Here is a 15694-nt window from a genome sequence, read left to right on the forward strand (position 1 = left end):
CTCTCCCTCACAGCTCTTAATCTGCTTGGCTTGAATTGGCGACTGAAGCCCACTGAAGGGCATCTAGTGAACACTGGCCTCAGCATGAGTATTCCTGGCATTGGTGATGTGGCAACAGTGCCCTCCGGAGGCAGAGGTAAAAGCAAAAAACTTGTGCCAAAACGCTGAAATATGATCAACATGAAATCCAAATGACCTGATGACATACAATGCAAAAACCACACAAAAACATGAAGCCAAAACTGCCTTCTGTTTGCACCTGTCTGTCGTTTTATTATGCACAATTCATGAGTGCATGAATACGATATTCTAGTGTGTGTGTGTTTTCTAGCTGAATATTTCACTAATTGAAAATAAAAAAATTGATTTGTAATGTAATAACTATGTAATAACAGCATAATAACAGTGTAAAAAAAATAATAAATTACATTCTAGACTATTTTTGATCACTGAGTCCCACCCTACATTTCTGTGGCTAAATACTATTTGAAAAAAAGATTTAGTTTTGTAATAACCTAATAATAACATCATAGCCCATGTTTACTAAGTCTAACCCATTTTTTCTAGCATATTATTTTATTTTACCCAGAAATATGTCATAATCATGAAAGTTTAATGTGTTGTGAATGCAGTTTTGTGTTGTCTTCAGCTCTTTTCACTGCCTCTTCTGCAGTACTACATGAGTATGGTAATGCTAATGCATTTATTTAAAATGATGACTAGATTTATTCACTGCTGGCTTGTTATAACACATGTTAGTCTCTGTCAGCCTGAGGCTTTGTAAGAATCATCTGAGCACAACTAGTGATTGTCCTGCACTGTATATTGAGAGTACATTAGTATAAAATCACAGTCTTGTGTGCCTTTTTCTCACAGCAACCTTGATAAAAAAGGTTTATTTAAATGAGATGTTTTGGATCTCAATGGACTTTAGTTAATGGTTCAAAGCTTTGGCTAACTCTCAGTGGCTCAGACACAAAGAATCTCCCTGTTTGTTGTGCGTTCACCTCAAATGATTTATCATTATCAGTGTCAGCATGTTCAGATGATAACGACTGCCGCTGACCTTTAGAGAGTGCTGGTATTGATATTCTTCACACACAGTACAGCTTCTAATAGCTTTAGATGGGTCTAAAAGAGTGAGTCTTTATGGAAGAGGATGCATAAGTGCAAATCTTGGTTTAACCGTGGAGAATGTGTGTGCACACAATCCTATTTGTTTTGCAGTGTAATGGAGAACATTGGCTCATTGGGAAAAAAAAAGAAGAAGAAAAGACTTGCCCCCAAAACTCCAAAAACATACATATACATACAATTCACTGCAGTGTCCAGTTCCAGTTGCAGAATTCTGTTGTGAACTTGAAACACATTTCCCTAATATATTTGGCATTTGCATCATATAACCAGCTCCATATATATGGCTTTTCTGATGTAGTAAACTTGCTTGGTAGCTCACCTAGTAAGTGCTTGCATGAGACCTGTGAAACAGGAGTCACAGTGCTGAATAAGAGAGATCCCACATATGTAGAAGCAAGCTAAAACATGTTTATCTCATGTTTGCTTTTGTTTTGTTTGTAGGTGGTACGAACGTGATAGAGCATTTTGTGCCACTGATTAGACATTTAACCGTCACAATAGCCTATATACATCGCCATCGCCACATTCACATTCATTTGTTTCAGCTAAAACTGAACACACTTGTAGCATCACTCACTGAAAATGTTGCAAAATGTGCAAGAAGCAATGTAATATAATTTAGCAGAAATGTCACAACAGGCACATTTTTCCCAGTGAGTCTGGGTTGGTAATGGAAGGACTCCTGTATTATTCTGAATTAACTCAATTTCAAAGGAATTACATTGCATCCAAACTCTATACATATCACTTGCAATCTCCCTAACTCTCTCTCTCTCTCTCTCTCTCTCTCTCTCTCTCTCTCTCTCTCTCTCTCTCTCTTTCTCTCTCTCTCTCTCTCTATCTCTCTATATATATATATTGTTTTTCAGAAATGTTTTTCCCCTTCACTTTGATGGAGAGTTTCTGAAGAAGGGCTAGCTGTCGTACAAAAAAAAAACAACAAAGACACACACGTTATATATAGCTTTCAGTCTGTGGGGGAGGGAAAGCATGATTCTAGACTCAAGCTGTTCTCTGTTTGAATGTTATTATGTAGATCTATAAGGCCCTGTCACAAGACTCATGTCAGGACTTAGTAATAAAATTACTATTAATTACTACTATTAATTACTAAAATTACTATTAATAAAATTAGTTTATTTGTTTATTTACATATGTATTTATTTCAATAGAATAATATCTAGGGAGACTTTAATTCTGGAATTATTCAGAGTATTTTTTCCTCAGGCATTTCTATGGGGATTTCTATTCAACTCTACTGTGACTATTTCTAAGACTCTTTAAAATGAAATATTTTACTGACTAATTAACATTTTAGAATTATATTTTAATTAAACAAGTAGACTTAATTGAGTGCTTATATTTAATGGAGCCATAGAGAGCAGCAGAGATGCATAGTATAGAAATAAGGATAAAAATGCTTGTGTGTACCTACTTAACCATATTCTATGAATCAACTTAAATGTGCCTAAAAATGAGCTACATCTGACAAACCTCCTTTTGGGGACATCCTCATAAAAATAAAGGAAATGAAGTTGTAAATATGTAAAATAATAATAATAAAAAAAAAAAAAAATTAAGTTGCATATGAAAACAAAAGAAATCTATGGAATGTCCCCAGAGGTTTGTTGTGTTGATTATAGGAAGAGTGTATAAGTACATTCAGCCTTTTGCAGTCCTTCAAACTTTTAAGATACTGATACAATCAGCCATTTTCTGTAGGGCTGGCTTACGATTTGTTGTTATTTTAGAAGTTCATTAGTTATTTTAGGTTTATAAAGTGCAGGATCTGAGGTGATTGACCTAGTCACATCTAGACTAAACAAAGAAAGAAAACACATACCAAAATTTCTCTTATATCATTAGTTATGGCAAATTGCCTTTTTCAGTGGCTCTGATGTCAGTAGTTCTGGCTGGTTGAGAACTTGAGGAGTGTGAACTTCAACTCCAGAGTACAAGACTCTTCTAATGCACCCTCTCCAGGGTACTTTCTCTCCACCTTTTTTCTGCTTCTCACTTTCTCTTTTTATCTATCTCACTTTTTCCATCTCTCTCTCTAGCTCTCTCAGTGTGGTGCTCTCATTCAGTGCAGAGCCGTCCATCCATGCTCCGTGTTAATGAGGGAGGTTGGTGAGGACTCCCACTGGTTACTAGACTGGGCTTCTTTAACCGAGCTGTCACTCAGACTTGACACTGGGTGTGCGTGCGCATGTTCTCCTGCAAAAAGAAGGCTTGATCCATTTAGGGAAAGAGCTTGCTCGCTCTTGCTCAATTCAATTCCTCTCTCTCCATAACTCGTTTAAATGCAGCCAGAGCTTTTAGCAAGCAGGGAAACAGATTGTCTCTGCTTATCAGGGCACATCAAACATCGAGAAAGCAGACTAAACTGACAGCTAACACCAAGCCCACTCGTGTTGCAATGGCCTCTCAGACATAAAAGAGAGAGTGTGTGTGTTGCTCCTGATACTATCAAGGCCCATTTACTGGATTATTTTCTGATTGGTGTTGCTGCGATCTATCTGCGCTGTCAACATGGCAACAGTTTTCTCTCTAGAGGACAGACTTAGCAGGTGTATTGGGAGTGGATGTGTGCGTGTGTGGCCAGTGCTGTCATGCAGAGATATTATGATCTCAAGGGAGAAGACAGGGTTTGATTTAGGGTTGATGACTTTGGCAGCCCACACCGCACACTCATTAGTGCAGAGTTGTGTCTCATTGGAATAATATATGTTGATCTTTCTTTATACACACTGCAAATATTTTCACACAAAGCAGAGGATATTCCCCGTTCTCCATGTCTTTGAAATACTTCCTTTGTGTGTGTTTTTTCCCTCAAACAAATCTTGTTTCTTCTCTTGGCGTCCATGTCAGGGCCGTGGGTGTTGAAGAACAGCAGTATAAACAGTGGGGAGCTGGAGCTGGGTCAACGTGTCAGTCACGATGTTCCTCCAGGCGTCTTCTGGAGGTCTCTGCTTCACCTGCGCCAGCCACACTTCCTCAAGTTCAACATCTCCCTGGGCAAGGACGCCCTGTTTGGGGTCTACATGCGAAAAGGCCTGCCTCCTTCACATGCTCAGGTGGGCAAATCGCCTCATGTCATATTTCTTCTTTTAAAGGAGCCAGGTTAGGACTGAGAATCCAGTTTTTAAATATGTTCAGTTTTTGTTTTGTTTGAATTGGTTTACACAAAACTGAAAATTCTGACATCATTTACCCTCATGTTTTTCCAAAACTATAAGACTTTTGTTCATTTTTAAAAGACAGGAATATATTTTTATTGAAACAAGATTTCTATCCTTCCTTTGAAAGCCCTTTACACTAAAACTTTTACAATTCAAAAAGTTCATAAGTACATAAATATAATCTATATAAATTGAGCAATTTAGTCCAAGTTTTCTGAAGATGCACAGTTGCTTAATAATATGATGATTTAAGTTAGGCCTTCATTTACCCTCATGTTGTTCCAAAACTATAAGACTTTTGTTCATTTTTAAAAGACAGGAATGTATTTAAAAAAAAACAATAAAGATCCCTACCCTTAAATCCAAATCCCTTTCCACAAAAACAATTCAAGAAGTTCATAAATACATAAATATAATCTATATAAATTGAGCAATTTAGTCCAAGTTTTCTGAAGATACAAAGTTGCTTAATAATATGATGATTTAAGTTAGACTTTCATTTGTATCTAAACATTGATCAAGGCACATACATAGCGCTCATCAAATATGGTCAGCAGAGGCTCAAACGTGATGAATGAGAACAAACCTTAATATATCTTGATATAATATAATATAATTGATATAATATAATATAATATAATTAATATATCTTTATGTTGAACATGACTTGTTACTTGTCATCATGTTAATATTTTTGTTAAAAATGAAAATGGTATAATATAGGAAGAATCTACGGTGGCCGAGAGAGCACAACACGCTGCAAATGAAAAAACATGCAAATAGAACAAACACCAGCAAATTAAGAAAACATCTTTATCAATTTGACCACACACTCACTGCACAATCAAAGAAACGCGCTGCAAATACAAATAAACAAACAAATGGACTCCTTAATGGACTTTTAAAGAAATTATAATCAGAATCTAAATCAGAAACATAAAAGTCCTAATGATTTCCATTCTTAGTAATGTAACTCATTATTGTTTGAAGATTAAATACACTCCAAGAATTGTCTTCGAAAATATGGCTCAATGTTTCATGTTAATTTTAGGGAATTGCATTGTGTTATGTTTTAGTTTACTTTTAGTTCCTTGTTTACTTTGAATGGAGTGACGTCAAGTGTTGCCGAAATGAATTGTGGGTCCGTCACATCGCTTGGGTCCATTTTTCATGAGCGGGATGATATCTAAATCTAGTGATTGACACTGTTATGTTCAGACTGACCCAGCAAATGCAAACATGGTCAGCATACTGATCTGACAAAACCCAACAACCATTGGAAATTAGGGGTGGTTGCCATTTGTTGGGACAGTGTGTGAGCTAGCCTTTATAGAGCAAGGAAATCTGGTTCTCTATCATGTTCCTCCTTAAAAAGACAGGTTTTTGTTAATTACCATGAAGAGACCATCTGTGCAGACAGGCTTTTTTGTTTGCAACTTTTTTTAATGAATTGTAAATGATTTCCAAATTATCACTGCATATTTTTCTGCAGAATTCTTACACTTGTCTTGTCACATTCCAGAGTTGTTATCTCTTCTACATTTTGATTTAATTTGACTATTTTGATATTCACCACACCTCTAACTCAATATGACTCCCCACAATGACTACATTGTTTTCTCCCTCTGTCCTCACCCCCCCCACCCTCTCACTATCCATACCTTTGTCCTGTCTCTTCAGTATGACTACATGGAAAGGTTAGATGGAAAAGAGAAGTGGAGCGTAATCGAGTCTCCTCGCGAACGGCGCAGTATTCAAACCGTTGTCCAGAACGAGGCGATCTTTGTACAGTATCTGGACCCCGGCACCTGGCACCTGGCCTTCTACAATGACGGCAAAGAGAAAGAACCTGTCTCATTCAGCACTGTGGCTCTAGGTAGACACCTCCAGCTTTTATTTACACGCTACAGTCAACATTTAAAATGAAGATGGTAAATAGAAACTTGGTTTGGAGACCTGCTATTTAGTAGATGTGTTTCACTGCAAGCCGCTTGCACAGTACACCTGATCTACCTTTAACCAAATTTAACATTTCAACAGATAAACCTGTAATAACTACTTCTATTTATTTCACTTACATTTCTCTTTAGGTCACAGAAGGAATAGCTGTATTTCCAAAATAAAAGTAAACACTGAAATATGTTTGTTTAGGCAGTTTCTCTACAAGGGCTGCTATAGTGATGACTTAGCATAAGCACAATGCCGACTTCAAGACTTTCTTCTACAACAGCTGAGAGGAGCTGTCAGTGAGGGATGGAAAAGTGGAAATTTGGCCTCATGTCTGTCATGACACCAGGCAGTTATGCATAACTCATGAAGTGTATAGGAAGCCTTGCTGTATTTAACATATTGTTGATATATATATATATATATATATATATAAACATATAAATATATAAATCATTCAATATTCAGAACATAGCAACTGGCATACGCTTCAATAAATGGACAAAGAATGAGTAAAAACCAGAAATTATTTCCCAAATAAAAAAAAATAACAAAAAAACATAGAAATAGTTTCCTGAATAAATATATACCATACAAAAGTACAATTACATTCGAAAAAAAAAAATTGTGTAAGTAGAGTAAAAAGTATTTGTCCAAAAAACTACTTGAGTAAGAGTAAAAGAGTAGCTTATTTAAAAGTACTAAATGAGTAGTGAGTACTGAGCTGTGGATTCTACCCCTTTATAATAAACCCTGTACAGTACATTGCAATTTAAACATTTAGAAAACATTGTACTACTGTAATCCAATGATCTTTTGTTGTTTGTAAGAAAGAATGAATATGTTTATGTTTTTGCATGAGTGCACTTGCTAAATGAAGGTGGATTGTATAAAATGGATCAAGCAGCTTTGTTTATTAACGAGATGCAGTATAATAATGCCACAGATCGTCAATAAGGTGCATAATGAAACTGGTCCTCCAATTTCAGTACAGCCATGGTAATCTGTTTTTCCATATTTCCAAGCATTTTAGAGTGTCCCCAACACAGACACGGCAGTGCAGATCACGTGTCTCTCTATATACTAAAGTAAATGGGAGTGGAATTTACCGCATTATGAATGTGACACTTGCGGGTGTTATTAACATTGATAGGCTGGCATATACAGATCATTTAGTAAGTAGAAACCCGAAATTTAAAATATTAGAGGAAGATGCTGATAACTCGACTGAACTGATACTTGAAGAATACGCTTCCAGCAGCCGTGATTGTTTATAACCAGTTGCGGTTAAAGTTTTCTATGCACAGTTTGATTTGACAAGAGTCACAAAGCCGATTACCCTCTCCCTATCTAATCACACTGATGGGTAAAAATACAATTAAAACAAGCATGTAATGACCACAAACAGAGGGAAAATAGCAGAGTAAGAGTACAGATGCATACACATTTAAAAAAGATTTAAAACCAAATACAAATGTGGTTTGATTTAGGTTTGTAAATATATTTGTTGTATATTTCATAGACTACAATCAAATGTTTTTTTTTTTTTTTCAAAAGAAATAGATTTTTTTGTTAGTTTTTTTTTCAAAAATAAATTGATCAAATGTGACAATCAAAACTTTTACATTACTACATATATATATATATATATATATATATATATATATATATATATATATATATATATATATATATATATATATATATATATTCAGTTAAATGATGTTTTTAACTTTCTATTAATCTAAGAATTCAAAAAAAAAAGGTAATTTTATGGAAAAAAAATCAAAAACTGCTTTCAACATCAATAATGATAAGAAATTATGTAATAATAATAAAAATTAATAAGAAATTCATTTTTCATAACAGGAATATGTTACTTATATAAATTATGTATTATATTTTAATATATTATATATAACATATATTAAAGTAAAAAACTGTTATCATAAATTGTAAAAATATTTCACTGTGTTATATTTTGTTGTATTTTTGTTCAAATAAAAGCAGGATTGGTGCATTTTAACCCCCACCTTTTTTAACTGTATTATTTGGTTATTTTATTTTTTGCTGTTAAGACTACAAAATGCTTTCTGAATAAATCCATAGAGATCAAGTGCTAAAAGTGTTTGGGCACTTAAGCCACTTAAAACAAACCAATTCCCATTCATCATAAAGAAAGACAGCACAAGCACACTTTTCAACACATTCCACAAAAGAAGTGTTTTTGGTTTAAAAATAAAAAAATAACAAAACAAACATTATTTGCAAAATAAAAATAAAAAAAAAACACTTAAATGTATTTGCACACTTTCTGGTTGTCAGGCATTAAACGTTTAAGAAATGCACCTGCAGTTGCTCTCATAGAACACCTGTTTGAACTTGAGAAGAGCCAATTTCATACATCCACTCAAAATCACCAGTTGTTTACAATTCACTGCAAAAATAATTCAGAAAGGTGGAAATAGTTTGGAGAAAAGGTCTAGCATTATTTGTTTGCAGATGCCACTTTGATATTTATCTAATGCAACGACATTCACACATTTTTAAGTGTAGCTCAAGTGTCCAGATTTTTTCTGGGTCCACTATATTAATAACAGTATGTATGATTAACAATTCAGTTTGTGGAGAAACACACACACATTGTGCTCTTGAGGCCTCTTTGATCTGATCACATACTGTATGAATGTGCATCTTATTCTGTTGGTGGCTACTATTGATTTGAAAGGCATAATTTATTTTAGCATTTACCACAGTAATAGTGTTGTATTTCCCAATAGTCACAGTATAAAATATAAACATTAATTAACACACACACACTGAATCAGTGACACTGGCTGAAAGTTCACAGTACACCATGCTGTGTATAAGATTATTTCACAAAATGCTAGACAATTCATAGCACTTTAGAATGTTTTTGTCAGACAGCAGCGTTTAAAGGTCTCCTGAATTTGTGAACATTAAGTTCCACTGTCCCCCATTTATAACTGAGGGTTGTAAAATGCACGCGTCTCTTATGTGTCATCTCAGATTCAGTGGAAGAGTGCCCCCAGAATTGCCATGGCAACGGAGAGTGCATGTCAGGAGCGTGTCATTGCTTCCCAGGGTTCCACGGCACAGACTGTTCTAAAGGTACCATTTACTGACACACTGCCGAAATGTTTGTATTAAAAAATGATGTTTCACTTATCAGCAAAAACAAAAACATATTCATAGCAAAAAAAAAAAGTTCTATAATAAAAAATAACATACTAAATACTAAAACCTAACACACATCACATTTCTAAGGCCGAGTGTCCATCAAAGCATTTTTTTTTCCCGAGGCTGGTGTATTTTTTCCAGTTGTTTTCAATGGGAGTGCTGCGTATTTTAAAATGGCACGAGTGTGCTGAGCGTATTTTTCATGCTGAGTGCTCGGTCGTTTTTACTAGACACCAAGAGTTGAAGAATGTTCAACTTTGGGTAAAATGCAGCACTCATCACTGTCACTTTTCAGTCAGTTATCCAATCACAATGGACGAGGAGTTTCATCCTAAAAGTGTATGTATGCACAAAAGCTAGATTTTGCGTACACACAAAAGTTTTCAGATTTATAAAACCATGCGTACACCAGAACCTGCGCAAAAATCCCTTTATAATTGTATATTGTACGTGCATCTCCACCCCGTCTCCTCCCTGAAATCACCATATATGGAGCTTACAATGCCTAGTTTTACTATGCATAACCTATTCTGCATATCATTTCCATGCATATTCTCATTCACGTGACACCATATTTAACACCGTTAAAGGTACAAGACATCAAGGAAATATGAGATACATATGAGATAAATGCCATTTTTATTGCTAAAAATCCGGTATTCTTGTTGTTTTAGCATAAATATATAAAAATCCATAAAAACAAAACTCTTTAAAATAGTTCTCAGATAAATATATTTTAGAATTGAGTTGATCTTCTTCTTTTCCACTGGCCAAATAGTATTTCAGTTGTTTTAAACAATTCAAATCAAATTTAATTTATGCAGTTTTGCTGATAAGGTGAACATCTTTTAGCTATTTTTAGGGTACATTTATTGAGGTGTAAATAGAATTGTCTGACTCAGCGCGTCACTGACTAAGTAGACTATTTTAAAAAGAAAACATGCAAATTACCATTTACCATTACCAAGTTGTATCCTTCAAATACAGTGGTATTTTTCATAATGTTGTTGAGATGCCTTCACACAGCATCAACACCTCCGTGCAGCTGTGGTTGTACAGTAAGATATTATCACTGGACCTATTCAAACCAGACGATATAGACCGTTCCACCGAATCTAACAGTCTGCCACAGTATTGAAGTGCGCATCATTTATCATTGTTCTCGCTAAAATATTTTCTCATAACATGAGATATGCAGTTTAGTTTGAATATTAATTATTGTGTACCTATGGCCCTCCTCACTGTCATTAAAAAAGCATGCCACAGGAAAAGTGGTCAAGCGCATCCATAAAACATGCCCATATTCGTATATTTTTTAACTCCTCATAATGACTTGTGTAATTTCAGTGATTATCTCCATTAATGAGAGTGGAATATTTAATGTAAATGTGTATATCGCAATGAAAACAGATTTTAAAATCGTTGTTTTCTTCATTACTTTTCTTACTTCAGGAAAAAGAGTGCGTACGCATGGTTTACAATGTCTGTACATTGCGTATATATTTACGCCAAGTTTATTTTTTATAAATCCCGATATGTGCATGGAAAATTGCGTATGCATTTTCTATGCCCATTTTGTGCGTACGCAACGTTTATACCCTGATGTTTTCAACTGGCTAAAGACACTTTGGTGGACACACAGCCTAAATGCAAAAAGATTTACATGCCATTTGCTGGAATATTTGTGATTCTTCTCATAAATGGTGTAATAAAGCTATTATTAAAAAATTCTAAAGCAAAACAAATAAATAAGAAATAATATTTATCCTATTTTAGAACCATTGGGATTTTTTCATTGCAGCATTATTTTTAAGACAAGTAAGCACATCCACCCAGTAATATTACTGTTTAATAGTTTATAATTAATTTATATTTATTCAAAATATTATATAAATACAGTATATGCATATTAATAATAATATAAAATATTTTATATCTTTTATAGATGAACATGTCATCTTTCTAAGCTATTTTAAATCAGTAATTGATATCATACTTCATTATTATGTCATTTCATGCTTTAGTTTTACTTATTTATTAATTATTTTAATTTTATTTACAGTGACTTACAAATAAACACTGGATTTATTTTAAGTAGTTTTTATTTATAATTTGCTTTAAGTTTTATAGTTGACTTGCTACATGCTGCAACTGTGATGCAGTTATAGATGTGTGAAGCATATGTCAGAACATACCATCAATCTAAACAATCTCCATCAAATCATCATAGCAAATAATCTCAGCCCATTTGTCGTAGCGGCTCTATGACACTGTCACATCACTCTGAGATCTAGACGAATGAATTACAACATCACTAATAAATCCCGTCTCAGTTATGCCAAAATGTCTGATGGGTTTGTTGGCTTTACTGTGCCAGACCAATCTTTTTGAGTGATGAAATACTCTCAGTGGAGTCATCGTAAAGAGAAATATGTGTGTGTGTCTGTGAGAGCTCACCTGAGGCTATAGACAGCTAGTTTATTACTGTCGAATGCTGTCTTCTCTGAGTAGCAGAGAGCGCTGTTAATATTGCCTCTGAATCTCTTACCTTAATTACGCAAGGCATAGTCTGCTTTATCACCATATTCAGAGAGCTTCAGCAGTGTTTATGCTGCCTTTGAGGCTGAATAGTGAACAACTCTATGGGAAAAATGCGGGGCATGATTTTCTTCTTCCCTTCCTACATTCATTCATTCATTCTAGCCAATTTTTCATCAAAAACTGTAACAGTCTCTACTCAGCTTGAGTTTATGCTGGCTATTGTTGGAAAAGCTATCTAATAAAGTGAAACTTGTCAAGATAAAAGCCTACAAATAATTTAAAACACAAATGAAAGATCAACTAATTTAAACTACTTAAACATCAATAAATGATATGTATCGATTATAACACCAATAGAACAACAAAATATAATAACAAAATAAAACAAATAAGAGATATCATCAAATTATAAAATATAATTTTACAAAAATTCACAAAATAAACTTACAAACATAGACTTTAATCTTACAAAATTTCACTTACTTATTTAGATTTTTATTTTACAAAATTTCACAAGAGTTTGTTCTAAACAGAGACTGGAATCGGTGAAGAGTTTCTTTAATCTGGTTCAATCAAATAAGCGGATTTACTACAACAAATCACACATTCGTGTGCACTACCATTCAAAACTCTGGGGTCAGTAAGATTTTTTTTTTTTTTTTTAATTCATATGTTTACCCAATGTTTATTCAGCAAGGATGCATTATATTAATCAATTGCAAATAAAAAAAAAAAAAAAAAAAAAAAAAAAATACATAAAAAAAAAATTTATGGTTTCCACAAGAAATATTAAGCAAAACAACATATTAAAAATAAAATTTTAATAAGAACTGATTTACCATAATACCACAAAAATTATCAACTTACAATTAGTTTCTTGAGCACCAAATTAGTATATTTCTTTCTGAAGTATCGTGTGACACTGAAGATTGGAGTAATGGCTGCTTTGCCATTATAAATAAATAAAAATAAAAAAAAATAAAAAACAAAAATTAAATTTTTACACCATTTTAAATTAATAATTACTGTTTTACTGTATTTTTTATTAAATAAATGCAGCCTTGGTGAGCATAAGCAACTTTTTTTAAAAAACATTAAAAACTCTCACTGACCCCAAACATTCGAACAGTAGTGTATGGTATGTATCAGATTATATAATTTATAATTTAATCATAGAAGTAAAAACAGTGTTGGTTTTTAATCAATAGGCTTAAACTTGAAGAGAAAAGTTTATATATTTCTATTTCGATATAAAAGATGTAACATTCTACCAGAGAGTTGATTATATGCAGAGACAGAAATTGGTGAATCATTTCTTTTATCTGGTTCATCCAAATGAACCAATTTACTAAAACATGTCAGACATCCCAAAGCTACATACTATATATGACATTAGAGTTCAGGAGGGCACATTTAATTATTGCGGGAGTACAAGGACGTAAAATAATAGTGATATATCTACACTGTCTGAACACAGCTAAAAAGAATGTTTTCTTGACACACTGTTTGAGGTGATTTCATAAATAACACTATTCTTCATTTTACTAACACCATACCTCACATTTCTCTTATCTTATCTTACATTTCATACCTGTACTTCTATTAATGAAGCTGGTTTTCACTAATTCCTCTAAAACATCCTCATCTTCTGTCCTTCCCTCACTCCCTCATTTGTTTTCCCTCCTGCATCCTTTCGTTCCGTCTCTGTTACAGCGGCGTGTCCCGTGCTGTGCAGCGGGAATGGACAGTACAGCAAGGGTGTGTGCATGTGCTACAGCGGCTGGAAGGGCCTGGAGTGTGACGTGCCGCAGGGCCAGTGTGTCGATCCCAGCTGTGGCAGTCACGGGACCTGCACCCAGGGCAGCTGCACCTGTGAAGCAGGTTACCGTGGAGAGTCCTGCGAGGAAGGTAATAAGCGCATCGACGGCTCTTCTGACCATCTCATTTTCAAAACTCAGCACTCTCAGAAAACCTCTTCCTTTGAGAATCTTGGTTTTCAAATGTCTGCTATAAAAGCATGCTGGTACGAGCATAATAAACTTTATTAAAGCGGTGAAATTCAGTCTATTGATCTAGCTTTTAAGAAATTGGCCAGAAATGGAGTCTCTGAGCGCATGTTCATATGAGCTGCAGCTGGTTTTTGAAAGTGGAGAGATCCCAGAGGTGAGTTTAGAAGAGAGAGGTTGAAAGATGAGGAGGAAAGAGAAAAGAAAAAAGCAAGTAGAATGAAAAAGTCTTTTCAAACCCTCTGTTTCTCTCTCTCTCCAGTGGATTGTCTTGACCCCACGTGTTCGGGACATGGCAGCTGTGTGTCTGGTCAGTGCCACTGTAAGCCGGGTTGGTCCGGGCCTCTATGTGATGTATCCAGAGCCCAGTGTCCAGATCAGTGCAATGGTCACGGAGCCTACAGCCCTGACACAGGCCTCTGCAGCTGCGACCCCAACTGGATGGGCCCCGACTGCTCCACGGGTGTGTTCCCATCAGCCATTTTCACCTTCTCACTTACTGTCTTCTCATGCTGTGCTGCAATATATTCTAATCTTTCATTTTCATCCATCTACACTCTCGGGGGATTCTCTAAGCATGAATTGCGCCCGCTGATAGCGTTGTTTATTTGCACTCGCTGCGTGTGCTGTTTTAGCACCCAATTCATATGCAAATCAGGTACAAGCACAAACACCCCCCAAAATAGTAGCAGTTTCATCTTTGGTGAATAAGGTGCAATTCAAAATTATCTTCATAAATAAAATATTATAATAATAATCATCTAAAAATATAATTTACATAAAGGAGACCAGTTTGGATTGAAAATAATTATAGTGAATTGATTAAAATATCCATGGTGCAAATAGCTTTTTTAAAATTGATTATTGGTGATTAGTGATTAAGATGTATAATATACAGTAACATTGTGAAAAATTATTACAGTTTTCTATTTTAATATATTTTATAATGTAATTTATTCCAATGATGGCAAAGATGATATTTCAGCAACAATTACATGATCAGGGCTGTAGCTAGTGGAGAGAAAGGTGGTGACAATTATAGGGGTCCATGTCAATTTTAATGGGCTGCCCGGGGCAAGCGTGAAAGTTTAGCATTTGCATGTGTTTTTAAGCCTTGCCAATTTAAAAATTCAAGCGATTTTAAAAGCGCAAGAAGACACAAAACAACTCAATTCAGTACTTGTGCATTGTGTTCTGTGCACGTAGCATGCACAGAGAGCTGCATTTCTGACAACACACCAGCTCACAATTGAGTTCTCTTTAGCGTCTTCTTGCTCTTGAGCGAACAAATACACCTTAACAATTTGATCCATGCACCGCACCTAATTTACTAACTGCTGTGGGTTCCTTAATGTTAATGTCAAGAAAAATTGAGAAGGAGAGAAAATCACTCACTGCTCTTGATTGAATAACTTATGTAGCTTTAACAATGATTAATCTATATTTAATTTATACAGTGAAGTATATGAAATGCTATTTTGATTTTGATTATTTAATTTTTGTACCTGGACACAACAAACCTGAACAAACTAAAGCATAGTTTATTTTGTATCTTTGTTGTATTTATTTATTTATTTATTTGTGCTAGCCTACTTACACAATTTCAAACTTGGGTCTAACTTGGGAGCCCAATCATCTCTGAGTTTAAGAGAAAACGCCAATGAGAATTGGATAGTGAAT

At 34.6% G+C, this 15694-nt stretch overlaps 1 protein-coding gene across 1 annotated transcript in view; it reads left to right on the forward strand.

Annotated features, from left to right (window-relative positions):
- The window catches only part of tenm2b (teneurin transmembrane protein 2b), a 258970-nt gene that overhangs the window by 220680 nt on the left and 22596 nt on the right, over window positions 1-15694 (forward strand). Inside the window, 6 exon segments of the mRNA XM_042711040.1 lie at window positions 14-136; window positions 4009-4214; window positions 6000-6195; window positions 9297-9398; window positions 13722-13916; window positions 14277-14477. Coding sequence (XP_042566974.1) covers window positions 14-136; window positions 4009-4214; window positions 6000-6195; window positions 9297-9398; window positions 13722-13916; window positions 14277-14477 — 1023 coding nt within the window.

This window comes from Cyprinus carpio, chromosome A21, assembly GCF_018340385.1.
Source record: "Cyprinus carpio isolate SPL01 chromosome A21, ASM1834038v1, whole genome shotgun sequence".
Taxonomy (NCBI): domain Eukaryota; kingdom Metazoa; phylum Chordata; class Actinopteri; order Cypriniformes; family Cyprinidae; genus Cyprinus; species Cyprinus carpio.